Source organism: Chanodichthys erythropterus, chromosome 10 (genome assembly GCF_024489055.1).
Source record: "Chanodichthys erythropterus isolate Z2021 chromosome 10, ASM2448905v1, whole genome shotgun sequence".
Classification (NCBI taxonomy): Eukaryota; Metazoa; Chordata; class Actinopteri; order Cypriniformes; family Xenocyprididae; genus Chanodichthys; species Chanodichthys erythropterus.
Genome location: NC_090230.1, coordinates 55,919,023 through 55,946,595, shown reverse-complemented (window position 1 = coordinate 55,946,595; position 27,573 = coordinate 55,919,023). Strand labels below are relative to the sequence as shown.

At 36.7% G+C, this 27,573-nt stretch overlaps 1 protein-coding gene across 1 annotated transcript; it reads right to left on the bottom strand.

Moving 5' to 3' along the window:
* Positions 1-708: 708 nt before the first annotated feature.
* On the bottom strand, positions 709-13,031 carry skor2 (SKI family transcriptional corepressor 2). Its single transcript, XM_067395694.1, has 9 exons — positions 12,986-13,031; positions 11,775-11,847; positions 6,195-8,022; positions 5,597-5,660; positions 5,180-5,260; positions 3,674-3,739; positions 2,927-3,025; positions 2,628-2,695; positions 709-768 (listed from the first exon to the last, which is right to left on the bottom strand). Exons 3-9 carry the CDS (start codon positions 7,989-7,991, stop codon positions 709-711), a joined length of 2,235 nt encoding a protein of 744 aa, XP_067251795.1. The 5' UTR covers positions 7,992-8,022; positions 11,775-11,847; positions 12,986-13,031.
* Between the last annotated feature and the right edge of the window lie 14,542 nt (positions 13,032-27,573).

Sequence of the window (27,573 nt, the reverse complement as noted above, 5' to 3'; positions counted from 1 at the left end):
CATGAACAGTTAATAATAAGATTTTTAAACGTATGTCAATGTTGTATTTAAACAGGCAAAACGAGAAAGGTTTTTACACTTTCTCTCAGACATCAGCCACAGTACAGAGCAACCCGTTCTCTCCACAACCTCCGTATGTACATTTACAACCTAGAGCTAATAGAATTGTACAGTTTTTTCAAATAATGAATGGGTAATAAATAAACTTAAATTCATAAATCATCAAAGTGGGGTTACTGTACAGGAAATATGTCAAATCATTGGTAGATGGGTGTAATTGTACTGTGTATCTGTTCGCTGATTCCGTTTGGTTTCATTGGAGAGATTAACTTTGTTCAGGTGGTTTATCAATGACAGTGTTCAATATTTTGATCCGGTGAAGAGGTTCCTTTCGTTGTGCTTGAGATTGGGATGATTTAACCTCTTCTTGTCAAAGGATGTTGAGAGCAGCTTGATTTAGTTTCAGATGTTTCACCTAAAAACATAACAGTTGAAATAGTCATTATGATAAAGATTTCTCAAAATAATCAAAAAAGCTTAAATGTAAAAATTACGAACATCCAAAAAATACGGTGACAAATCAGTACTATTTGTAATATAAAATTTATTCAGCAGTGAAATCAGCAACTGATTTTACAAAATGGCCACACATTATATTTCTCATTCTATCACTAGTCTATATGATTTCATAACTTTGATACTTACCATTTAGCTTTTGCTTAGATGTGTCCCGACCTTTTCTTTTCTAATGATGTTTGCATAGGGAATCTACAAATAAACATTATGGAATCAGTTAATATTTGCACTCTCCATCAACAATACAACATTTCTTTTAGCTTTCGGGTCAGAGAATATATATATATATATATATATAATTTTTATATAATGTAGTATTCAAAATTTTGAAGTCGGTCGGTAAGTTTTTTTTAATTTTTTTTATATATATTTTTGAAAGACGTCTCTTCTGCTTACCAGAGCTGCATTTATTAATAAAAAACACAGTAAAACAGTAATATTGTGAAATATTATTGCCATTTAAAATAGCTATTTTCTATGTGAATATATTTTAAAATGTAAATTATTCCAGTGATCAAAGCTGAATTTTCAACATCATTACTCCAGTCTTCAGTTCACATGATCCTTCAGAAATCAGTTTTAATGTGCTGATTTAATGATCAATTATTATCAGTTATATTGGTGCTCAGTTATTAATAATGGTTCTAATTATTATCAATATTGAAAACTGCTGCTTAATATGTTGTGATACATACTACTGTATGATAATACTGTGATACATTTTTTCCAGGACACTTTGATGAATGAAAAGTTAAAACGAACAGCATTTATTTGAAAAACAATGATTCAATGACTCGCTCATAAAGACTTCAGTTCATGAATGAATCTCTTGAATGAATGATTCAATGACAAATACATTTGATTTACAGTCTCTTGCCATCACCTGCAGGTTAATGTAATTCATACAATCTTTATTTGAAGCATCAAATTACTTTTAAAAGGTGATTTACTCTATTGTGATTGTTACCTAGACATCATTGTTTATATCCGACCTATAAACGTTTATCCTTCTGTGAGACAATAATGATACTGTGTGGTTGAAAACACTGTTTGTGAAGCTGTTTAATACCTATACATGACAACTACTTTCTCTGGCTCAGGAGCTGCACCGATGTTCGCTGTGATCGTACTTGTCAAAGGTTTAATAGACATTGCCTAATCACTTACATTTTGGAATAAGATCTCGCGGGTGTTTGAATCGAGATCGCAATCTTTAAGCAATTAATCGTGCAGCTGTAAATAAAAGTATTAATTTGCTTTTTTTAAATAAAAAATCTTACTGAATCCAAACTTTCAAACAGTATATTTCATAAACACATTGAAGCTGTGCTTTCTTGCCTTATAAACAGCATTTAGCCATGACATGCTTCACATTGTGCATCATGTATCTTATTGCTTAAAAACACTCTTTAAAATGAAGATTATTAATTGGCATTAATTGTTCCATAAAGAACATTTAACCTTTCTATCCTACAAAAGGTTATTTATTTATTTATTTATTTATTTATTAGTGGAAAAAGGTTCTCTGGACTATTAAAATGTTCTTCACACTAAAAAAAAAAAAAAAAAAAACATGGATCTTTTAAGAACTGATCACTGAAAGGTTCTTTAATGCGAAAACCCCCTTTTGGAACCTTTATATGTGGTGAAGCAGAGATCTTCTAAATGTTATTGTGTATTTGTCTTTATAGTTTTCTGCATCCCTGAAGTTCAGCTTTTAATGTGTCATGTTGTGATCTCTCATATATGACTGATGGTGCTGAAGTGAAAGAACACATAACGGCGGTCTGCCAGCATCATCCATGTGTTCAAACACAGATGCGTGCAAATGATTTATGCAATGCTGAACCAGTTCTAGACAACAAGAGATTATGAGACACCAGATCCTGCCGGCTGTCTGCTGGTTATCTTACATTTCTTCTTTAACGTAGATTTAGCAGATTACTTATATAGCGGAGTTGCTTGTGGGATAATCTTATGATTCACAAGTCAATTAATCAGATGGGAAATTATAACCTTATTGTGGATTATGTTACCAGAAAACTCCTTACCATCTGTAACTGTTGCACCATTTCTTCCCTGTAAGCCAGTTCTCTCTTCATTTGGTCCTGAAAGTTATCTGTAGAATAGTCAAATATGGAAAATTAAAAATAGAGGCATATTATGGTCACCTACTGAGTGTTCATATTTAAACCTATTTAAAGTGATGGCTTAAAAGTGTTTTTAAAAAGGTGAATTGTAGAATTTGGGCTTATTTTAAAAGTGGATCATTAAAGTTATACTGATTAAATGAATTTTCACAAGCTAAATCGTGATGATAAGATGCGTGAAATGAAGTAAGGACACTTACGGAAAACTGGAAATGGAGAGCTGCCTTTCAGAGCGTGAAACTCCTGCTCCAGTCTCCTCCGTAAATCTATCTGTTCAAGGAGAACTTTCTGGAGTTCCTCTGAAGGACGGATCACACAATAAATCAAGATCAGACTCCTATCCGAGCTGTGCCCACCATATCAACTATTACATTTAGAGCATCTACCAAAATGTATTTAAACATTTTATTTACACTCGATTTCAAAATAGTAAGAGTTTTTAATGTTTTTGACAGAAGTCTCTTCTGCTCACCAAGGCTGCATTTATTTGCTCAAAAGTACAGTAAAAACAGCAATATTGTAGAATATTATTGTGATTTAAAATTGTTTTTTGAATATGTTCAGATATATTGTAATATTTGAATATATTTTAAAATGTAATTTATTCTTTATGAATTTATTTATGAATTTTTCAGTGCATGATTCAGAAATCATTCTAATATGCTGATTTGATGATCAAGAAACATTTCTGATTATTATCAATGTCTAAAACAGTTGTGCTGTTTAATATATTTGTGGAAACTAATATTTATATATTTTTTTCCAGGATTATTTGATGAATAAAATTTCAAAAGAACAGCATTTATTTGAAATATCTTGTAAAATTATAAAATTCTTTACTGTCACTTTTCATCAATTTAATGCATCTTTTCAGAATAAAAGTATTCACTTCTTACAAATAAAAATGCTCCAAACTTTTGAACAGTATTGTATATTCAAAGTCTCACCTTTTTCCATGTTCTCAACGTCCTTCTTGAGCGATACGGGAGAGCTTGTGTCTTTACTTTGGTCTGCTGAGCAGAAAAAAGAGGAATTTTCAAAAACTCTATTTATGACATATTGCAAGCATTTCATTCATGTCAGTTGTTATAAAGGACTGACACACATCATGTAGTACCACCAGCAGCCAGTAGACGTCAGTCTGATAACAGGTTATTTCAGACAAACATATTTGACTCACAAAGTGAAATAGAAAAAATAATGCTGTTTCCCAAAGGTGAGGAAATGGTATTCATATGTCATGAATGTGGTATGAAACATCTGTGACTGCATATTTACTGTAAAGACATAATAATATACTATGAAAATAATATATTTCTAACTCCACTAACTCAGTAAAATATAGGCCATTCAACAAAATATCTGATTAGCGCATTCAAACTAAATTAAGTCATTAGAAACGCCCTTGCAATGTGCCAATATCCTGAAATAGGTGAAAATAGCTGATTTCATTAATGTTACTGCGCTATTGAATCAGGAAATTATTCTAAACAGTTTTGATTGGAAACCTTAGAAGTCGGTACGTTTGCGCCGCATGTCCGCCAACTGTGTTTTTGTGTCTATATCGCAAATGGCTCACATGAAGTGATCCAACACGTCAGTATAATCTTCCCCTCATTCGACTCTCTCTCTCTCTCTTCTCATTTCCCGTCTTGCCTCCTTAAGCCGAACAAGGCGTTCCTCATTTGGAAAGCGGTCTTGTTCTCGCTCTCCTCCTCTCTCTGTCTCATTTGACAAGCAAATTTGCAGACAGTGCCTGAGGATAACAACCTCGTTTGACAGTCAATTAACCGTGAATAGTCAAAGCCAAGGCAGTTTGCATTATATAAATGGAAAATTAGATTATTTTTTTCTTCCCTCCCAAGAAACAGAACTATCTTTAAGACACTGCCGTTAGACTCTTTGGAAAATCAGAAGTTCTAATCACGTTTCCCAGTAGCCCCTCGGAGACATTTAGCAATCAGGCAAAGGTGGTTTCATTTAATTTGTTTCATGTAATTTTTTCAAATATATTATACGTTATATGAGGAGATCATTATCGGCTAGATAATATAAATGTTGGCATAGATGTCATAAAACACTTTTAATGTCTTTCTGACAGATAAAAGGCAATAAGCTATGATCTTTCTAATGGAAGATTTTGCCAAGCAAAAGGCAATTATTTCCATTTGATATTGTTCAAATGGTGATTGTCACCTTCCTGCCGTTGAGCTGATTGTCTTCCTGAACTGTTATGGCTCCCTACAGAACACATTTTCCCAATGACATTGTGGAGAGAGCTGCTCCATTTTAAGAGTGTGGCGAGAGTATATTCCATCCCGTATCTTTTTTATATTTAGATTAATCCTAATATCCTTGCAGGGATGGGCTAGCTGTGCCGCACAAATTATTTTGCGGCCCTCTTGCTGTAAGTGGCAGATGTAAAACGGAGATAATGTGGCATGTGTTCTTACTTGGATTCTCTCGCCAGTATTCTGGTGCGGACGACGTTTCTGTCTCTGGGACGAAAAAACTGCTTTGCTCTTTGCTGTCATCTGAAAGAAAATTCAAAATAACATATTAAAAACGTGAATGCATGTACACAAATGAATAAAAATGTAACTTAATTTGTTAATTATCATTATTTAGTGCTGATTTTTTTTATTTAATTGATGTGTGTGTGTGTGTGTGTGTGTGTGTGTGTGTGTGTGTGTGTGTGTGTGTGTGTGTGTGTGTGTGTGTGTGTGTGTGTGTGTTTGTGTGTTTGTGTGTTTGTGTAAAGGCCATGATTGTAGACAGTGTTTACAAACTTTTCAAAAAATAAAATGATGCAATGATTAATTACATTTCTGCAACGTTGCAACAACATTCATTTTACATTAATTTCTCACCTGAGATGGTCGTTTTGTTTTTGGTTGCATAGGCCGGCAGCCCATCGTCTCTGCTCTTGTGAGCCTGTAACCATAAAACACCACCGATGTCTGATTAGAACTGATTCATAACACCAGGCCAAAGGTTGAACATGTAGCTACAAAATATATCAGTCAGCCAAAAGCACAGAATTGATTAGCCTTGAGAATGACAACACTGTTATGTTTTATATATGATCCTGATGTTTGTTTGGCTGTGTCGTGCTACTGAGTTTCTTTAGATAAATCAGCACGCCACTCGTGTGTATGTGTGTGCGCTAAGGCTATAATTGCTAAAGAATTCCCGTTTCACTTTCTGTCGCTCATCCTGTTCTGTCTGTTAATGTAGCGTCAAAGGGTTAAAGATTAAAAGGGCTAATAGGCAGAAGTGACAAAGGGGAACAAACATAATGTCGCCATTAAACAAAACACGACTGGGCTTATTAGGAGGGATCAAAGAGCTCTGAATATTTCATTTCTGCAGGGAACACAGGCTATCAATCTTGTTATGCATATGGACCCTGCCAGCCAATGGCCTGCATTTAAATAATTAGTTAAAGTGCCTGGAGGGAATATTTACATTTCTGTACGCGGCGCTTTCCTCCAGCGAGCCGTGAACGGGGCTGGGGACTTTGAGAATGGTGGGCGGACTGACAGGAAGGCCGGGTTTGTCCTCTGCTGAGGTCTCGGCGGGAATGCTCGGGAAGGAGGCTTGTTCTTTGGCCTGATCACCAGTGCTGTTGTCTGGCAGTCCGCGCATGTGCAGGCCACACGGCTGCTGCAGCGTCTGTGGGGGCGTCTGTGCTGATCGGCTGATGAAATCCTCCTGTTCCTCATCCTGTTTTGTCTCCACGTCCACTTCTTGCTCCTCATCACTTTCACCGCTGTCGCTTTGGTAGCTGCAGCTGGTGCCAGGGGAAAGGTGCCTCTCTGGCCCGAAGTCCTCCAGGCTGCCGTGGAGCTTGGCGATGCTTTCCGCGTCTTTGACCACCGGGCGGAAGGCGGAGTGGTAGCTGGCCTTGCGGGCTTGCAGCGTGGGAGCGTCCAGCAACTTTAGCCAGCCTTCTGGGGCTGGTCGCAGATCGGAGGTCACGGGCGGGCAGTCGCTCTCGAACAGCCCGGACCTGGGGTTTGTGTCCAAGCCTGAACTGGCATCGCTCTGTTCAGACAGATCCAAAAAGGCTTGTCTGAGAGATGGGCTTTCTGTGAGGGAGGAAAGAGCATTGGGTTGGGGTTGCAGGTAAGTGGGTACCGGAATGCCCCCAGTTGCCCTTGGGGGCCAGAACATGCAGAACGGTGGGTAAAAAGTGTCCTTGCGGCCGGGCCAAAGAAGCCCTGAGAGGCCGCTGTTTTTCTGTCCATTGGTTGCCTCGCTGTCGTCCTTCTTCTGCGGGCAAAGCCCGAATGCAGGGAAGGTGTAGGGGCTGGGGAATAGTGATGTTGTTGGGAACTTCTGCAACATCCCAAAACCTTTGCTCGGGACCGGAATGACCGGGTAACTGCGGGGGGCTTTTCGAGGCGAGAGGCTGTTGGTGTCCAAATCATCATCGTCCTCATACCGGCCCCTCTTCTGGGCTAACTCCGGAGAGATCATGTGGGGCAGAACTGAGTTTACGGCCTTGACAGAACCCATGGATGAGCAGTTAGAGGAAGGAAGTGCCCTCTTGCGACTTCCTCCATTGAACATGGCTTTTACATCCTCCCAGGCAAACATCAGGTCCTCCTGTGGTGTTTTGTCTGTCAGTTTAAGGTGCCGACGCCAGGAGTTGAAGTTGGCTGCATCTGGCTGCGTGTACTTGGCCTCAGGTGTGCGGTGTGAGTGGAAGATAAATTTGTTAGGGGAGAAGTACATATTACAGTAGGAGCACTTGATGCATTTAGCCCTGGAGCTGTTGTAGCGCGCTGGGATGAAACTTCCCCGGCAGCCCCAAGCACATTCATGCATCACGTCAAACGCAAAGTTGTCTGGCAGCTTGGGTGGAGAATTCTCACCAAGGAAAGACTTGCAAAGTCGTTCTGCCTCCCGTTTGGTGATCATGCCACAGCGCCGAGAGGAAATGGGCATGGCGCCTGCCCGCCGAAGGATCTCGAGCTGGACTGGGGTGCACTGCACGCAGGTGATGCCCAGAGCCACTCGACGATTGTGGATCTCATTATAGCTGTAGTTCTTTAACAGGGTGTTGGATATCTGAGCCAGGCATAACCGCTCTTGATTGTCAATTACCAGCGAGACAATAGGCACCCCGTAGAGGATGACCTGCCCGACTTGGTTGGGCTTAAGGGAGGATCTTGGAGGCGTGAGGGGCTCCTGCTGAAATGAACTTGGTGGGGTGGCCATCACAATGTCGTTTGGTCCAGGCAGAAGACTCTTTTCCATTCCTTGGAGACCACTGACTGGAGATGTTTGTCTGTAAACACATTTTAAATGGTTAATTTAGCAATGAAAGAATTGAGCAAAAAAAAAAAAAAAGATTCAGATGCATTAATTAAAAACTTTAGTATATCGATAAAGAGACTTTGTGCAAAAGTTATTAAATAGAAACCATAATTTTATTTCACTAGGCAAAGATAAAATAAAATAAAAAAATAAACAACGTGCAGAATTACTGTAAAGCTTTTTTCACATGTCAGACAATTTTTGTAGATCAGAGTGTGATGCGGGTGAAATAAACACTCGAGAACACTCATAAAGAACGAGAAAAAGACGAAGATGCTGCTCAATATGATCGCAAATTAAAGGATATATATATATATATATATATATATATATATATATATATATATATATATATATATATATATATATATATATATATATATATATATTAAAGAACTAAATCAGTACACCAGCTAAATCAGTGCAATTAGCTATTAATTGTATTCCTTTAAGCAAGAACTTTTTGCTCTTTCTATTTAAAAAAAATAATAATAAAAAGGTTTAAGCTTTTAATGATGTGTAATAGGCCTACTTAAAATATAAATATTAAAAATATTTTTATCACTGTAATAATATGCGAAAATAAAACAGAGAGTTTAGGCAGATTTCCCCGTAGAATGTTCTGTCGGCCTCAACGTTCTCTTCCGACTTTTTCATACTATAGAACGTCGCTATTTTTTATTTTGGTAATGTATCATACAATAGCTCAGTATTATCCTAATAATAATAATAGCCTAATAGCCTAATAATAATAACACCAACAACAACAACAATTTGCCATATAAAAATATAAACACAAGTAGGCTACAAAATGTGTCTCCACACACATTTGTGACTCATTTTGTACGCCGAGAACAAAAGCCACTTACAACAGAAATCAGAAATCAGAAATGCCTAAACCTAAACAAAAACACATCATTTCAGACGGACTCGGAGACGATAAAAAAGTTCATATTTTTCTTACCTCCGCGCGCCGTCGGAGATGTCCGCACGCTACAGAATACAAATCATGTCGTAGCCTATTCCACATACGAAATTAGAAATTCGTTTTCGGAAATGCCAACGGTCAACGCGACCGCGAACTTTATAAATACAAGCACAATAAATGCGCGATATCACAACAGGCTCCTTTATCGTGTCCAGTAACAGTAGTAACAGTAGTGCAAGAGCGAATAGGCGCGCGCCTCACACACTGGCTCTTATTGCCGGAGCTGGATGTGAGTGATTGGCGTGGCTCTGCCCCTCTGAAGAGCCAATGACGTTTCACTAACTGCCACTCAAACACACTAAAGAGAAGCTCAGACAGGAGCCTCAGGGGCTCCGGGCGATGCGCGCGCGTGTACTTCTGAATTAGGAGAAAAAACACCCGTGAACCACCCATGTGTAATCAGTATAATCGCATGGGCAACACCAGAAATTGCTTTATAAATAAATTGAGCTACTTTTAAATATCATAACACGCCGAAAATGTAGCCTAACCAAAATATTTTAGAGCAACATTTAAATAGGCCAATTATAGCCTAGATTAATCGCACGTATTTTCATAGCTTTTATATTAACACAACAAGCTAACGAATAATTGTAGGTCTAAGTTAATATACTGATAGTATGATACAAGTAACATTTTGGCTTTTTTCGAATATGACGATTCCCACGCTTTTCAGCATCTACATTGCTTTTGAATTGTAGGTAGGCTATACGCTAAAAGCCGTAAAAGTAGCCAGTCATACATGTTTAGAAGTTTAAAGAGCAGGCAGCAGCTTTTGTTAATGCTTTATCATTTCGTTATCAACATCTGCATTGTCACGCAATAAAACTGTCCAAACTGTCATGCTATATTGAGCCAATTTCCACGCATTCATAAATCAAGCGAAAGGCGACAAATGTCGGCATGTCATTTTTTCATCATTATGAGGGTAATACATGGGCTGTACGTACTGAATCGACCACAACTGAGAATAAAACTAATCGTTTAATGCCGATGACATGTTGTCTCATCAATAACATTTCTATAATAGACAGGTGCACTATTGATCCGAATATGAAATATTAGGCTACTATTATGTTAAAAAATAGCGTCATATTTTTTAATACTTGAAAAATCCTCTTTTCGATCAGATTTCTGCGCTTCAAAGATTCAGATCTGAAAGGGTTTTTTATTTTAAATGTCGGTATTACAAATATAATTCAAGGATGCTGATGACTTTGCGCGCAATTATGATAAGAATAGCTGGCTTAATTGTGACGTTTTCATTTTGCCACGATAATAGAATTAGTACAAAAGGTCAAGTGTTTTGAAAAGCCAAGTCAAATTGACAGGAAAGAGAGGGTCCCATCTGTAGCCCCCTAAACCTCATTTAGAGACCATCCCGCTGGCTTTTGTCTCCCAATAGCCAAAGAGCACCTCATACGACCTCTCATCCTATTACAGGAATATATATATATATATATATATATATATATATATATATATATATATATATATATATATATATATATATATATAGATATACTTCGAAATAATTGATAATGTTGTAGAATAACTCTCATTTCGTTTTTTTAACTATTAACTTAATAATGCTTATATTAACTTGTAAACATTTTAACATTCAAATTTCATGAAACTTTTGGTTGAATTTATATAAGCTATCAGTGTATTGTATGTTTATGTGTGTTATATGTCCATGAAAAAAGGTTGCTCTATACCTAACACAGAAATTGGTTCATATTAGACATGCTGAACAGTTAAACATGTAGGCCTAAGTAAATCATATCTCATGTCTGCTTGATGCATTGAACTTCATCTATATGTATGTTAACCCTACTGTGAAATTAATCATGCGTTTAAAAAATTACTTATGTGACCTGTCGGGGTCAATACAGAAAGAAAAAAAAAAAAAAAGAGGGAACCTAATAGCTACATGAACAGGGCATTACACACCAAATACATCATCTAACCAAATATACCTCAGGCAAACTGTTGTATTTTTAACAAATATAATATCTTCACTTTACTTGATGATGAAACCAGTTCTCTTTTCCTCACTGTAATGCAACTGAAGACTCCTCTCTGACCTATAATTGTCATGAACAGAAAGTCCCACAGTACACTGTGGTCTAAATAGGCCTTAGTACACCGTCCTACATTATAATCCTTATTTAACACTGGAGGTCTATCAGAAAATTGCAAGGCTAAATGCTCCTTCATCTGTGAAGACATATCAAGCAATATCATTTAAATACAATCTCATCATTGAAAGTATTCATATAATGTTTCATTCTTGATTATTTGGTCTTGATTGCAGACAAGGAAATGCATGGAATTGTTAATATAGTTCTATATAGTAGTCTATAATATATATATATTGCCTATATATTATTACTGTAAGGTAATCAGACTCCATGCAGGTAAATAGGGCTACAAGTCGATACAATGTGGTGCCATACAAGAATTTTTGTGTAAGTTGTGAAATAATTAATTGCTGATCAAATATTCATTTTAATTATTATTTTGTTGTTGTTGTTGTTGTTGTTAATCATGTCAGCAAGATTCATTCTTAATTGATGGAGACTTGTGAGATGTGCATGTGTTTTGATTAAGTTAAGGATTCCTCAAAATTTGAACAATTAAAAAAATAAATTAAATGAATATCTATTATTAAAAATATTTAATTTCTTCAAATTGCTGGAGAATCTTGCTGGAGTGTATGTTGGTGTACGTACCTTATCAACGCTCAAGGGAATCTTGTGTTTTCTAGCAGCTTTCAACCACTTCAACATCAGTCAATCCCTGAAACTGTCAGCAACATATTTTAGCGTTGAACAGACATAAATTGCAGAATTTTTAGTGTCCTTCATGCCTGACTAGAGCTTGACTGATAGTTTCATTCGTGCTCTTGAAATTACAATAATCATTTGTAACATACTGACCTTCTTTACGAAAAGAAAAAAAAGAATATTACGAAATTACCTACGAATATTTCTTGTTGAAATCAGCGACATGTGAAGAAAAATTTAACCACTTTATAAAAGTTTTTTTTTTCTTCTGTCTTAAGCCCCTCCCATTTATTGAATACGAGAGGATGTAGATAAAAAAATATAGGCCTAATTAAAAAAGATTACAATTATATTCTGTCATCAGTCTTTTTAAGAAGAAAAAGTAAGTTTTGTTTTAAAAAGACATTTTTCGTTTAAAAAAATAGTCCGACAAATATAAAATGCACGACAAAAGAACAAGACAGCTGTCTTTATACACCTGCTGATAGCAGCATAATAGTATATAGATCATTACATTTTGTAACGGATAATTGTCTACTACTAGTAAAATTAAAAACATAAGATCAATTGCCGCCTTAAATGTTTAAGTAAAATTAAAGTGATTCAAAAGTTTTAACCTGCATTGATCAGAGTTGGTTGCAATTTTTTCGGCCACTTTATATTGAATTACAAATTGATCTGAATACGAGCAGAAATGGCAGAAATTATTCTGATAAGTTTAAGACGGAAATAACGTTGTCGAAATATATAAATGAAAACATTTCACAGTGTAATGTTACAAAACAATACACATCCTTGAACTTTCAGGCAAACGTGAGACAAAAAGTTCGACAAACCTGCCTGTGCTTTTAATGCATTTTTTATTATTATTATTATTATTATTATTATTTTAGAGATTAATTTATCATAACTGACAGATATTTACAAATGTTTCCAAGCATGATAAATGCCCAAACAGTAGATAGTATAGCCTACACACAAAATACCATCAGCTTTTATCATAAACCAGAACTGAAATCGACGTTGTACGTTTTAAATAACGAATGAATAAGAAATTAAATGTGAAATGAAAGGCAAACGCGACATTACTTTATATTTGACACAATACTGAAAACTTTAAAATCGCATTCAAACAGCTGAAGCTCAACCGTGCTTACCTTACGCTCACCATGCGATAGCGAAGTGTCTCGCGCTCGTCTCGTCTCTTGCTGACAGCGCGCGCGGCTGCTCATCGAGATAATGCGTCGCGCGCTTCTTGTGTTTTGTAAGATATTCCAAGTAAAACCTTTAGAAATGCAGGTCTATGGCTGACGGTAAACTGATGCTGTTTTGTTCATGGGGTCTACTGAATCACTCTATTGAGTCAACTGCACGAGGCATGAAAGCAAATATAAAGGCATCTGCTGTGCATTGCTCTCGTGCTCTGGAGACGAGCTTGAGAAATGTGCTCATTGCAGCCAATGCTGTCATTGAACTTCACATCCCAAAGAATCTCGAAGAGGTGGGGCTCTTCACAGGATGATAACATGGATAATGGCATATCATGTTTGATCTTTCCTGTCTGAAAGTTTTGCAAGGAAAGCCTGTCGGTTTTACAGACTGGTGACTGAATCTTTGAGATAGAGATAATCTGAAATGTTATGCCATTTCACACTGACAATAAGATTTTAAAACGTTCCTTCAAAAACATCTATTTTTTTATTTTTATAATGAATAATATTTTATAGAAAATAGAAAACAAAGACATTAATACTTTTTGCACACTCTCAGGAATTATAGAAATGAAGATTTAAAATGAATTATCATATATATATATATATATATATATATATATATATATATATATATATATATATATATGGCAAGTTGCCACTTTCTGGGGGTAAGTTTATTTTTGAAAGTCAAATTCTGTATATGCACAAATCTTGACAACAAACAAGCGATTGAACATTTTCTCTTTTACTGCTCAAGAAAAAAAGGTTTATTGAACACACTTTTGTGAAAACATGACTGTCCTGCTATTTGAGGTAAGTTGTCACACACATACACCTACACACACACACACACACACACACACACACACACACACACACACACATACATGTTCGTTTTTGTGAATTGTGGGGACATTCCATAGGCGTAATGGTTTTTATACTGTACAAACTGTATTTTCTATATTTACCCCTAAACCTAACCTTCACAGGAAACTGTGCACACTTTTGCTTGCTCACAAAAACTCATTCTGTATGATTTATAAGCCTTTTGAAAAGTGGGGACATGGGTAATGTCCTCATAAGTCACCCTCTGCTTGTAATACCTATGTCACACACAATTAAAAAAGAGGGTAACATGACAAATCAAAGACAAAGATACTTCCATAACAGATATGATTATGAAAGTTGTAGAAAGAGTATAAACAGGTCAGCTGCCGGTCAACCTTTAATGGGTTATTGGTGTCTGTTTGCTTAGCAAAGCGGAGTAAGATACACCAATGACTGTAATTTACACTGTTTGGTGAGCCTGATCTCCTGTATCCACAATTACCCAACAGATACTTCAGTTCAACACAAATCTTCATGACACACTCCAGTGAAAAACTATTTAATGGGAATAAAACAGAGTTTCTGTATATAACTTATATACCTTATTTTACTGAGTACTCACACTATAAAAGTAAAAATGTGTAGTTGTTACTGTACATTCATGTATTTATGAATGTACAGTAACATTTTTGTAAATTTTTATATTGTAATATTTTTTGACTGAAATAGAATCTGTTATTTTAGATGCTACCACATGGCAAATATGTTTTAAGTTTAACAGACAAAATATTTATGTAGTGTATGCCTGAAATCACCATGGATTTTAAGTGGAATTACATTATAGACATTAAATGATAATGCTATAGATCAGTTATAATGTAACAGATGATTCTATTCGCTTTAAACTATTTAAAACATATAACATATAATGGTTTAAAGCTGTAGTCTTTTTAAATACCACAGATTTTTACCATTTCTCAACTAGGAAAATAGTTAAAAGTAAAAAACAAATTACACTGTATATATATTCATCATTTTAACTGAATCAACTTGAATACTTGAGTTACATCAATGAAAGTCGGTTTAAGGTAGATATAATTAGGCCTATCATTACCTTTGCATTTGTTTTAAAAAATGATTTTGAATGATATATTTTTCCTCTAAATCATTCTTCCACAACTTCTATTGTTGTAATTTCTAATTGGTTAAACTATAATAGCCCTCAGTCTTTTTACGTTGTTTCCCCATATACTTACTGTATGGAATTTCAACACTAGCATGATATCTATTGTCATTATTGTCATATTTCCTGAACGCTGTCTGGACAGCGAGAGGATGCAAAGGTCATAAAGATGGCACAGGGTGAATCAGTTAAGCAAAACCTCCTAACCTCCACTTCCTTAATTATTATGCCGGTTGAGAGCCAGGCCTTTTATTGCCTTCATCATTAGCTCTTTCCAGCAGTCTAGGACCGGCTTCCTTTAAGGACCTCATTGACTCATTGATCAACTGGCATCACTCTCAACTGGCCTGAAGCATGTGAATGGGCCGAATCCCGGCCTGTCTCTCTCCAACTCGTTAAGTGCTCAATTTTTCTCTTCCTCTCACCACTGACTTGTAAAGAGCTTTTAATGTGGCTATTAGAGGAAGTGAACAGGAAGCGCGTTGAAAACACAGCCCTTCATTATTTATGAGGAGGTTTAATCTGTTGCTTAATCACCATTGTTTGGGCAAAGCAAGTTTGGCGTTAGTTGAGTAACCTGAGCAAACATGAGGCTGAGTGATGTGAGGTCCAATTGATTGGTCCTTTTAACAATTACACAAATTAACACATAGTAAATAGTTTTGCTGTTTTTGATAATTTCCAGATATTTTCAAAGTTAACACAATTATGCCCTTTCTTTAAACTTTGCCAAAGCAGCATTTTAATTTGTGCCAACGCAGTAGAAACTTGTACAAATAAAAGCTGTTCTTTTGAAATTTCTATTCATTAAATAATCCTGGTCAAAATGTATCAAGGTTTCCTCAAAAAAAAAAAAAAGTGTTTTCAACATTGATAATAATTAGAAATGTTTCTTGAGCATCATATTGTCATATTAGAATGATTTCTGAAGGATCATGTGATGCTGACGACTGGAGTATGCTGAAAATTCATCTATGATCACAGGAATAAATTACATTTTACAATATATTCACATAGAAAACAATTATAATTTGTAATATTACACAGTATTGCTGTTTTTGCTATATTTTTGATCACACCAACACAGTGTTTGTACTGACATTATTCTGTGATATTATTTGGAAAAAAATGGCTTACGTCAGAATGCCTTTGCTGTCTCGGGTCGTATTAATTGTGTAATCTCCTAGTCTAGTTTTAATCCATGGAAACATATAGTGGCAAATATGGGAGCACACAGATTAGACTGTTTACAGCTCATTGTTCACTGAGAATAACAAATCAAATAGTTTGAAGAGGGAAAACGGGTTGTTTTTCACAACAGGAATATGTTGTTACTGCCCCTTTATCTACAAAATAAAGGTTAGCCAGCCAGCCAGATAGATATGCAGACATATAGCCAGAAAGACAGACAGATAGAGACAGAAAGACAGACATATAGACAGAAAGACAGAGACAGACAGACAGACATATCGACAAAGAGGCAGACATATAGCCAGAAAGACAGACAGATAGAGACAGACAGGCAGACAGATAGAGATAGATAGATAGATAGATAGATAGATAGATAGATAGATAGATAGATAGATAGATAGATAGATAGATAGATAGATAGATAGATAGATAGATAGATAGATAGATAGATAGATAGATAGATAGATAGATAGATAGATAGATAGATAACAACATAGAGGTAGATATCATATGGTTTTCAATAAAACAGTGCAATATTTGGTAATCATACAAACAACCATTAACACACCTAATTATTTCGACAAAACAAACATCAAACCATCTCCCTGTTTTTTAAATAACCATTGTCATTAGCTGTAAACAGCGACAATAACAAACACATTAAATTAATCTACTCTTAATGTGATTTGATACAGAATCCTGAACTGCTGCTCAGTACATGGAAAACATTCTCTCGCTAGCAGAAGCATATGCCCTTCTGTTAGGATAAATATCATTCTTTAATTCCCATGATGCCCTCATCCAATGGTGTCATCAGGAAATGTCATGCTGTAATTGAGAGGATTACAGTGATGATGGTCATAAAGACATTGTATGTTGTTTTTGATATTCACACAAACAAGTTGCTCTCATGTAAGGAGATAAACTGTTTTTCATGTTTTCTTGTCATTAAGGAGATTATATGTGTATCAGAAATATACCTCTAAATAACACACCTAAATCTGTGCTTAATGATGATGTAAAAACATCACACATAACGTGCCTGTTATTTGATATGTCATAGTCTCACTACCAAATATTAATGATATTACAGTTTGGCTCAGCAAATGTCAGAACAGAATTCAACAACATTTAAGCACATGAAATATACAGTAAATAAATGTAAAAATATATACACTAGTGTTTTAAAGTGTGGTGTTAGTAGGATCCATGTATCTATCTATGTATCTATCTATCTACACTGTAAAAATAAATCCCCGTAAAATTTACGGTTAAAAAAATGGCAGTTGTGGTTGCCAGAACTTTACTGTAAAAAATACGGAAGCAATGTTTTAGGTTTTAAGGAACAGCACTTAGTTTACTGTCTATTTTACAGTTCAAAACCATATAATTTAAAGGGTTGTATTGTAATAATTACAGTTCATAAATGTTTATTTTATGCACTGTAAAAAAAGTTCTGTTAATTTTACAGTAAACGTATTTCATTAAATGATATAATGTTAATTTACCAAACTATTGAAGAACTAATATCTGTTTTGTACCTTTATAATGCACTGACAGCCACCAAACACAGTGTTGATGAGTCACATGATGAATCAAAGCTCATCACAAGCAGTTTTTCCACAAGCTGAGAAGGACAATACTAATAAATAGAAGGTGCACACAGTGTCATTTGCACAAATACTAAACACCATCATGGTAAATTACATTTTAAAAATACAATAAACATTAACTTAACAACATTAGATGTAACATAAAACCCTAATGTACATAACTGATTAGAAACATAGTTATTTCAATGAAAATACATCAAATTTGAAGTGTCCAACCTCCCCCAGTTTCTCTTGAAGCCAATACGGAAGTGACATAAACTGCAATTCATCGACTGGCCGCTAGGGACAGGCTCCAAAAAAGAGCAGAGTCTCATTGAGCCCCATGTTAAAATGCCCAACTTTACAGCAGAAAAAAACATGTTTACAGTCTGGTACAAATTGTAGTTTTATTCTATACAGCTAATTTTGCCCTTCATGACAACTGTGAGGGGGGTGAATTTTTTTTATAACTCTTTAAATTATATTAAGCCTTACATTTCTGTATAATTAAGGGCGTGGCCACTTGAGTGACAGGTGGATTACCGCTGCTGTCTGTCACCTCAGTTAATTCCAGCCGCTGAACTTGGCATCTCCTCCGTGTTTGTGCTTTTTGGGGGGGATTATTTCATACAATTATCAAATAATATGGCTTGCTTTGCGGTTAATGGTCAAGGCAGATGTACATCTGTGTACATGTGCACATGCGGAAGATAAACAGAACACATGTTGTTGGATTTTCTTAGCATTGGCTAAAAGTTTGGTCCGTCAGATTTTCTACAATGACAATGGCAGGAGAATATGCTTCTCAAGACACCAGCACTGCTTGGATATTGTAACTAAAACTGCATTATTTTGAAAAATTATACTTTGGATGCAGGCTCATTTGTTTGTGAGAGTCTAATATATGATCATATACAGTTTTACAACATAAATGCTGCTCAGTTTGCATAATTTCTTGAAGAACGATGATGGAGAGCAGATCATTCAGAAGAAATGTGATGCAAACAATGGACAGTATATCAATATTTCATGAATATAACGCTTTTGTGGATAAAAGATTTTCACTTCCAAAAACTGTAAATTTAACATTATTTTACTGTAAAATTACATTAAATGTACCGTTAGATCTATTACAGTTATTCACCGTATATACGTCTATCTATCTATCTATCTATCTATCTATCTATCTATCTATCTATCTATCTATCTATCTATCTATCTATCTATCTATCTATCTATCTATCTATCTATCTATCTATCTATCTGTCTGTCTGTCTGTCTGTCTGTCTGTCTGTCAGATGATTTGGATCAAATGAAAAGTGGCCAACAAATGTCCAGAAAGGCAATATGTTGTTGTTTTTGGCCATCTCAAAGAACTTGTTTGTTGCTATGCACACTACATGAGGAACTGCTAAATTGACAGCTGCTTTACTTTTTTAAGTGCTTCTGGGAATTTTAATGTTATCACTAGTACTTGTGTATAGCGGCTGACCCCAGTGATTTATCCATATGGATTACTGAACTCCTGCTAAAGAGTGTAAAAGCTCAGTTTATCATTCTTGAGTGAAAGTGGGCTGGAGAAAGGGGAAAAAAAGAAAAAAAAAACATGTTTACACATTAACATTGAAAAACATATGTAGCACATTAGTGGCCCTCCAGATGTTGTCGTGTTAATCTGATGCCATGCACTCTGATTGGTCAGAAAGTTGTAATCATGAAGATTTTTCTGTAAACTGTTAATAAAAATGCTTTCACTCTGATAGGGAATGACAGGGGTCAGACTTCTTAAATAGGTTAAAGCGCTTTGGTTTTCAGAGCGACAATCTGTCTTAACATCCACCAGAATTACTTTTAAATGCACAGTTTAAAAGTTCTGAGGTAAATACGTTCTTATGAATGTCCTTGCTGGTCTTTACAGGACAGTGATTAGTATGCCATTCACATGAACTCTACACAGATTGGATACAGTAATGCTTTTCTAAATGCTTAAAGAAACTGATTTTCATTTTAATAGTTATAGCTTTTCACGCTTTGTGATAAAGGTTTGTGAGTGTTTGGTTTCATTCAGCACCGAGGACAGCGACACACTGAGACATATACAGCAGTCAGTTCAAGCAGTTTGAGTCATATTAGAAACCACACTGTCAAGACTGTATTTATAACATTGATTATAGAACAGCACAGTGAACTGATGCTTCTCAATCGGCTTTGTATGAGTCGTCTGTGACATAAGAGCTGTAAAATAGATCCCAATAGAGAATTCAACACATTAGACATCAGTTACAGCATGTCCTTGATCAATAGAGCCACCGAGGTGATTGTTAAAGTGATTGACATGATTAGAAGACCAACCCTTTTAGTCTCACTGTTTCTATCCATCTGTTGAGCAGATATGGTGCTACAAAATAAAATAAAATAATTCAGAACTGTGTAAAATGTGATTAAAAAACATTTCTTATGATTCATGTCCTCCTATTTCTTTAATGTCAGCAACACTCCAGCTAACATGAACAATTTTTTTTAGTGACTAAAAATTGCATAATTTGTAGCCAGTTGCATAAACACAGCCTTTGTTAATACTGTGTATTAACTAATCTGCCAACTAGCAGTCTTACTTTTCGTTATCAAATCTATACATTTTTTTACATTTTACATGGACCTAATATTTCCCTGCTAAATTCTAACAAAACATCAGTTTATTTTCAGGTTTGTAAATTACAAAAAAACAAACAAACGTGTTTATTGTCTGTTTATTGTCATTGTATTGTGTTATTTTAGTATCATTAAGATACTATTATAATTTATATTCATATTTTGAATTAGTTTTTATTTTTTTCATTTTTACTTTCCATTTTCATTTAAGTTTTAGTCATTTTGTTGTGTTTTGTAATTTTCATATTTTTTTAATGTCTATAGTTTTAATTTCATTTCAGTTTTAGTTTCAGTTATTTTAATACATCAAGTTAAACTAGAGGAAAAAAATGAGAAATGCTGCCTTGGCAACTAGCTGAAATAAAATAAGTATAGTTATAAAGTTTATTTCAGTTAACATTTACTTTATTTCAAGTAACAAAACATGTTTGGATACACTTTATTTTAAGGTGTTTGTGTTACAATGTAACCACATTTAAGTATTGAGTAATAATAATTAACAACATGTACTTACTAGGGTTAGGATTAGGGTTTGGTTTAGTGTTTGTTGCAAGTAATTATGCTATTATTAGTACTAGTACATGTAATGTATAACAAGGACACTAAAATAAAGTGTAGCACTTTATTTTAGTTTTGTTCCACATGTACATACTATGTACTTACCTATTATAGTTATTACAATGTAATAATCCTTCAGTTTTTTTTATCTACCCACAATGCACACCATCACAGGCTTTAATCGTCTCATGCACACATGATCCTATGTGAAAACCGTACAATCACATAGTAGAGACCAGGACTAGTTCTCACATGAGGAAACTATCACAAGGTCTATATCTCAGTTATGAGTCAAAAGTCCAATTACACAAATGTTTTGTATGTTAGCTTCAAACATAGATTTCTAACATTTCAACATCACCATACTATTTATTGTTGCCTGTCATTGGGGCATGTTGTCACAAAATAAAAGAGTGGAAATGTTAGTAGACTTTATATAGAAACCAGTTTCAAAACTAAACCTACCCTGAGAAATATTCAGACTTTTCAGTAACACTAGGGTGACCATACATCCCATTTTCCCCCAGACACGTCCTGGCCAGGATATCTAAATTGCCTGAAATGTCCCAGTTTTGGCTTTGTTTTCATACTTGCTGAATGTAATGACTGAAGTAATTTTACCAATAGTATGCATTACATACATAATCGATCAATCGTGGCTTGCGAGAAGGCTGGATCTACAGAGAACGGTCAAAGCATTGCAAATACTACAACATTTCAATGCATTGCATGAGGACTGTCAATAGGAACAGTGGCGTGCACAGACCTCTGCTTAGAAATCACGTTCCGAAATTGTGTTCCAGGAGCACAACGATACAACCGAATAGTGCACTTTCACAATAAAAGGGGCAAGGGCTCAAGCCATTTTAGGCAATTTAGAAATCCTGGCCAGGACGTGTCTGGGAAAAATGGGATGCATGGTCACCCTGAGTAACATGTGTGACAATGTGCCTCCATCTCCCCTACTGTAACAGTGAGTGTGTTTCAGGATCAGGATGAGCCACAGAAAAGTGATTGTTTCGATCTCTCTCATCTTTTCCCAATTTCATTCTCTCTTTGGCTCTTGTTATTGGGCCTGATTTGTCAGGGCCCCCGGTGAGAGAGCACTATCACCGAACGCTTTTCTTTTGGCATTGTTAAAACTAAATGAAACAAGGTAATTAGCTTGTTACAATTAAAGTGACTCGACTGGATAAATTGTAATCACCCGAAATGAAGTTAGGCTTCCCTGCAGGATCAGCCAGCCAGCTGAGCAGCCTCATTTGCATAATTAAAATATACAAATGATAATGGATTTTGTACTCAATATCCAGCGGCTGTAAATCCAGAGAAATATGAATATTACAATAACAACGCAGCTGCCTTGAGGTAAACGTGCGATGATGTTCCCAACGTTTGCGTTTTTTCCCCGTTTCCCCTCCCGCGCTCATCCATAGGGCCGCGAGATGAGTCTGGATGTGTGAGCGGAGCTACCAATTGAAAAGCCAAGTGATAAAATAGATGAAAAACATTCAAAAGTGATATTAGTTAATAATGCCTGTGGTGGAACCACGGGGTGGAGAAAGAGAGAGATACGTGGACCAATTACATTTGCAAATTGTCAGCGGCAGGTCCTAGTAGCGTGGCTCTACCTCGGGGGAAGCCTTTTGCCTGATTACACAAAATTGGGATTGAATTAAACATCTAAAAGGGTTGTCCTAAGACAAACCCGAATGAAATTAGGCCCGCTCATTTTTGCTGCGAGCACAAGGAAGCTGGCACATGGAGAACGAGAGAGAACGAGAGAAATGTTCTCAATTAGGAGAGGGACAATGTCACGAAATTAGGCCTTAGAGGTTTTCCCTCCGCTTTGCATTTGTCATTAAAGTGAGCGACACTGGCCTCCAAACAGCTGGGTTCCTGTCAACTGCTGACTGGTTTGCTTGCTTTCTCTCTGTATGTCTCTTTCCATGGATTGGACTGTGTTCAGATGGAATGTGTTGGAATGCCAAGTGAAACAGATGGGTTAAATCTGGAGGCAACAGAATTATACAACTTTTAATTAGAAAAATTATACAACTTTTAATTAATTAGACAACTTTTACTCATGTTAAGAAATAAATAAATACTGTTTAAAAAAAAAAGTTTTAAATTCGTCATGAAACAGAAGTTAGTCTTTTCTCCCCTATTGTGACATATATCTGAGTGAAACGGCTTCTGGAACAATAAGAAATGTAGGGTAGGACTTGATTTTGCCCATGGGGAATTGATTGGATGGTTGTGGTTTGCTATTGGTGGATCTCATGTGAGTGACAGGTTGTCCCGCTCTCTTAATAAAAACTCTGAATTAAACCCTGAGTTGATAGAGAATGTTTATAGCAAGCTTTGTGAACCTGTTTAACGTTACTTAAACCAAGCTGAATTTGTTTGGTTTTGTCAACATTGAACCTACTCTGAAACTTTGAGTTTGTTTGAGCTTTGTGTAACCAGTCACTGAATAATAACACATCTGGTTTAATGACATTTGAAGGAAACTCTAACACCATAAGTACTGAGGTTTGAGATTAACTACATTGGGACTGCAAACATTCTATGCATTGGCCAAGCATTCATGTCTATATGCGTACTAGCATAAACTGTATTTCATTATTTTATAACATTTTGCTCAAACATATTTTATAACCATATGTATTTTCTGTTCTCGACCCCGTATAGATGTCCTTTACAACAGTCAATAAGACTTGTGTATACACAGTTTCTTTTTAATCATCCAGGACACTCAACTCTTCCCGTCATAAATGATCTGTGGGTGTGTGTCCACTACCTTATTGTGTAGCAGAATCACTGTATTGAGTGTGTGTTATGTGTGTATGAAGTACTAAATGACTTTTCTATGGCACATCAGTGCAATATGGACCAGAGCTGTAAGTAAATAATTTGCAGTAATCAAAGTTAATGGAACCCAATGGGAGAGACTTATGCTATTGCAATAATCTCATTTAGCAGACAGCAGATTCAGTGGATAATTGGGCATAAGTAAAATTGAATTCCCTTGCTCAATTACAGAACTATTACGCTTCATATCAGCAAACACAGGTCAGATGTATATCTGGCAACATGAAAACACTAATGGCGAGTGATTCAACATCTAGTGTTGTAAGGTCAAATACAGCAAAGTCTACACAATCAACTCTTTTCTGGAACAGTCCTATATGAAAAAGAATATATCAGTAAATTAGCAGGGTAAACCAAATGGAACAAAGCAATCACTTCCCAAAAATCATTTTGGTAAACTGCATGATTATATTTAGCTGTTTTCCTCTAATGCAGCCAAAATTAAAGCTGCTTTGGCACAATGTGCATTGTAAAAAGTGCTATATAAATAAAGGTGACTTGACTTAATCACAATAGATTTAGCACAAAACAATTACAACAGGTGAAAATGTGAAAACAGAAGAAAATGTGCCCATGCAAACCTCTGGGTGGTTGCCTGGGTGTTGCTATGGAGTTACTATAGGGTTTTCTGACTCTCCTCAACAAAAAATGAATGTACTCATTTACGCTTGGTCAGGACCCAGGGTTTCTGCAAGACTTTTTAAGACCAAGTGAAGAAAATGTAAGGAATAAAATTAAAGTAACACAATATGTAAATATGTTCTCTAAATGTAAATGTCTAGGGAGAAACACAATGAGTTGTTTTAGCAACACTTCAGAGTTTGAAAATACAACTTCCAACAAATGTCCATTACTTTTTCATTAAAAAAAAAAAGAAAGAAAAAAAAAAAGTAGATTGAATCGCTCTGCTCCTAACCATTACCAGTGCCGGAGGTAACACATTACAAGTAACGTGAGTTGTGTTTTCAATTAATGAATAGCCAAACTGCATAAAAAGTTCTCAGTTTTTATTAAAAACAGTGTTGTGTAAACGCTCCCTAAATGTGAGTATTTAGTCATCTCACATGCACAAATCAGATTCTGTATTCCTTAAAATGAATAATTGCAAACTCAGAATATTACACAAACCTGCAATAATTAAATATGTTAAATAACACAAATATACTTTATGTATTTAATCTCACTTTATTAAAGTGCCCCTATTATGGATTTTTGAAACTTACCTGTCATGTAGTGTGTAACATAGCTCTAAGTGAATGAAAACATCCTGCAAAGTTTTAAATCTGAAAGTGGACTGTGTATTAAGTTATTGTTTCTCAAAAGTAAGAGTCGTCTCTGAATAAATTAAACAAGTTGTTTGTGAAAGGAATCTTAAGCCATTTCGTTGTAGCACATGAAACATTAGCATATTGCCCGCCCACTTATTGCGTGCACAGACGCCAGGGAAAACTTGAAACCCGAAGATTGTGCTGTATGTTCCCATCATTTTACTGACGACTGCTTCTTCAATCTAAATGCGTTCAACGAGGGATTCACAGGCCGGTTGTTATTGGAGGATGGGTCAGTACCCTGTGTATTTGGACCAGCTCTTTTCCTCCTCTGAATCACAACCTGTAAGTACGATTACTAATTGTTGCCATGTTTGACAGACTGTTTTGTAGGAAAGAATGTAATTATAATTCTCACAGAGAAAATAATTTAAATTAGTTAAGATTTTAAGCAGCCAAGATATAAAACTGCCCCCAAACAAAAAGACTCACCTGTTCTGATGTGCAATCCAACTGAAACAACACAAGTCTATATGTCCTCTAATCCAATGTCTAACATCCACACAATTCTGAGTTTCAGTTCAGTGGCCTAAGTAGAGTAACGTTACTGGACTGAAACCCTTATACGGTTCAATCCGAACATGTCTGCATCCAAATTCTGAGCCAGAATCACCTCATTCTCTGTAGCATGCACAAATACATATTTATCCTGTGTGTGTTGTGTAAGCTCCGTGCAGCTTGTAGGTCTCCGGCTAACAGCAACATGTGTTCGCTCGCAATTGTCTTGAAATGTGTCAAATGTTTTTCGTTGTTATTACTTGGAGATATGATAAAGAATATAGCAATATGTCGGTTTACAACTGCAGTGCTTTATCAATACTTTTCTGCGTTGGGCTAACACATATACCAAGACTGTTTGTGTGTTTACCAGCGGGTTGTGGGCTAGGTTCACTAACATAAACACAACAACTTATTTCCTCTCTGAGTCTTTATTTTTAGAACAGAGTGGAGCACCATTATTATTATAATACAATGTAAGTGATGCAAGCACTGTATACTGTACTCCGTGTTAACCAGCAGAAGTCATCTGACCAATCACCGCAGATTGCAAAGGATGGGTTTGGAAAAATTAACCGTTGAGCCATACTAATACTTTAACTAATGTCTTTGTTGCTTGAACTTCGATGATCCAATTCAACCAAACAAGCAGGCAAAAATGACTTTAGTTAAACATAACATTTGTGTTTCATTTGATTTTTGTTTTTATTGCTGAAGTAAGACTGTGTTACGGGTGGCTGGTAGAGAGATGAGGCAGATACGGATTTCCACGATAATAGAGACTTTACTTCAAACAATGGCAATGAACAACAGACAGACACCTTAACAAAACAGAGAACGGACGAGGAGTGAAGGGAGTGAGTGCAATATATGGGGAGTGCTGACAATAGAGTCCAGGTGCAGGTGATGAGTGACGATGAGGAGCTGACGAGGGAAGTGAGTGCAGGTGTGGAGAACAGGAGGATCTTGGGATATGGAGTCCAGGGAAACAAGGGATCTGTAACAGTACCTCCCCCTCCCGGTAGGCGCGTCCTCGCGCCGTAGATGTAACAACCGGGAGGGGGGCGGGCGCCCTGGAGACCTCAAACCGGAGCAGGGGAAGGAGTAAACTGGAGTGGAGGTCTCCAGGGCAGGTCCAAAAACCATGGCGGGTCAGGAGCCGTGGGCAGCCATGGGGGGTCAGGAGCCGTGGGCAGCCATGGCGGGTCAGGAGCCGTGGGCAGCCATGGCGGGTCAGGAGCCGAAGGCAGCCATGGCGGGTCAGGTGCAGCGGGCAGCCATGGCGGGTCAGGTGCAGCGGGCAGACATGCAGCAGGCATACATGGCGGGTCAGGTGCAGCGGGCAGCCATGGCGGGTCAGGTGCAGCGGGCAGCCATGGCGGGTCAGGTGCAGCGGGCAGCCATGGCGGGTCAGGAGCCGAAGCCTTAGAGGCGTTGAGCCCAGGCGTCGCTGAAGGACTGGCGGGTGATGGCGGAACCGAAGGCTCCGCCGACCGAAGCGCAGCCGGGGCTCCAGAAGGCCGCAGTGAAAGCAGAAGGACAGCCAACAAAACGAACACCGGGGGGAGTGAGGAGGCCAACTGAATCCGAGGGACGGAGTGACGGAGCGGAGACGGAGGAGTGAAGTCCAGAGGGGAGGGCAGGCTGAAGAATGACCAAGGTGTGAATGGAGGCAGGATGGAGACTGGTGAAGCTGGAGGACTGATGGGCAACGGTGGAGCAGAGGGAGGTTGGAGCCGGGGTGAAGGTAATCGCCCAGAGGTCCGAGGTGGAGATCTGGGCGAGGGCTTGAGGTGGAGGTGCAGTATAGACATGACTTGGAGGAGG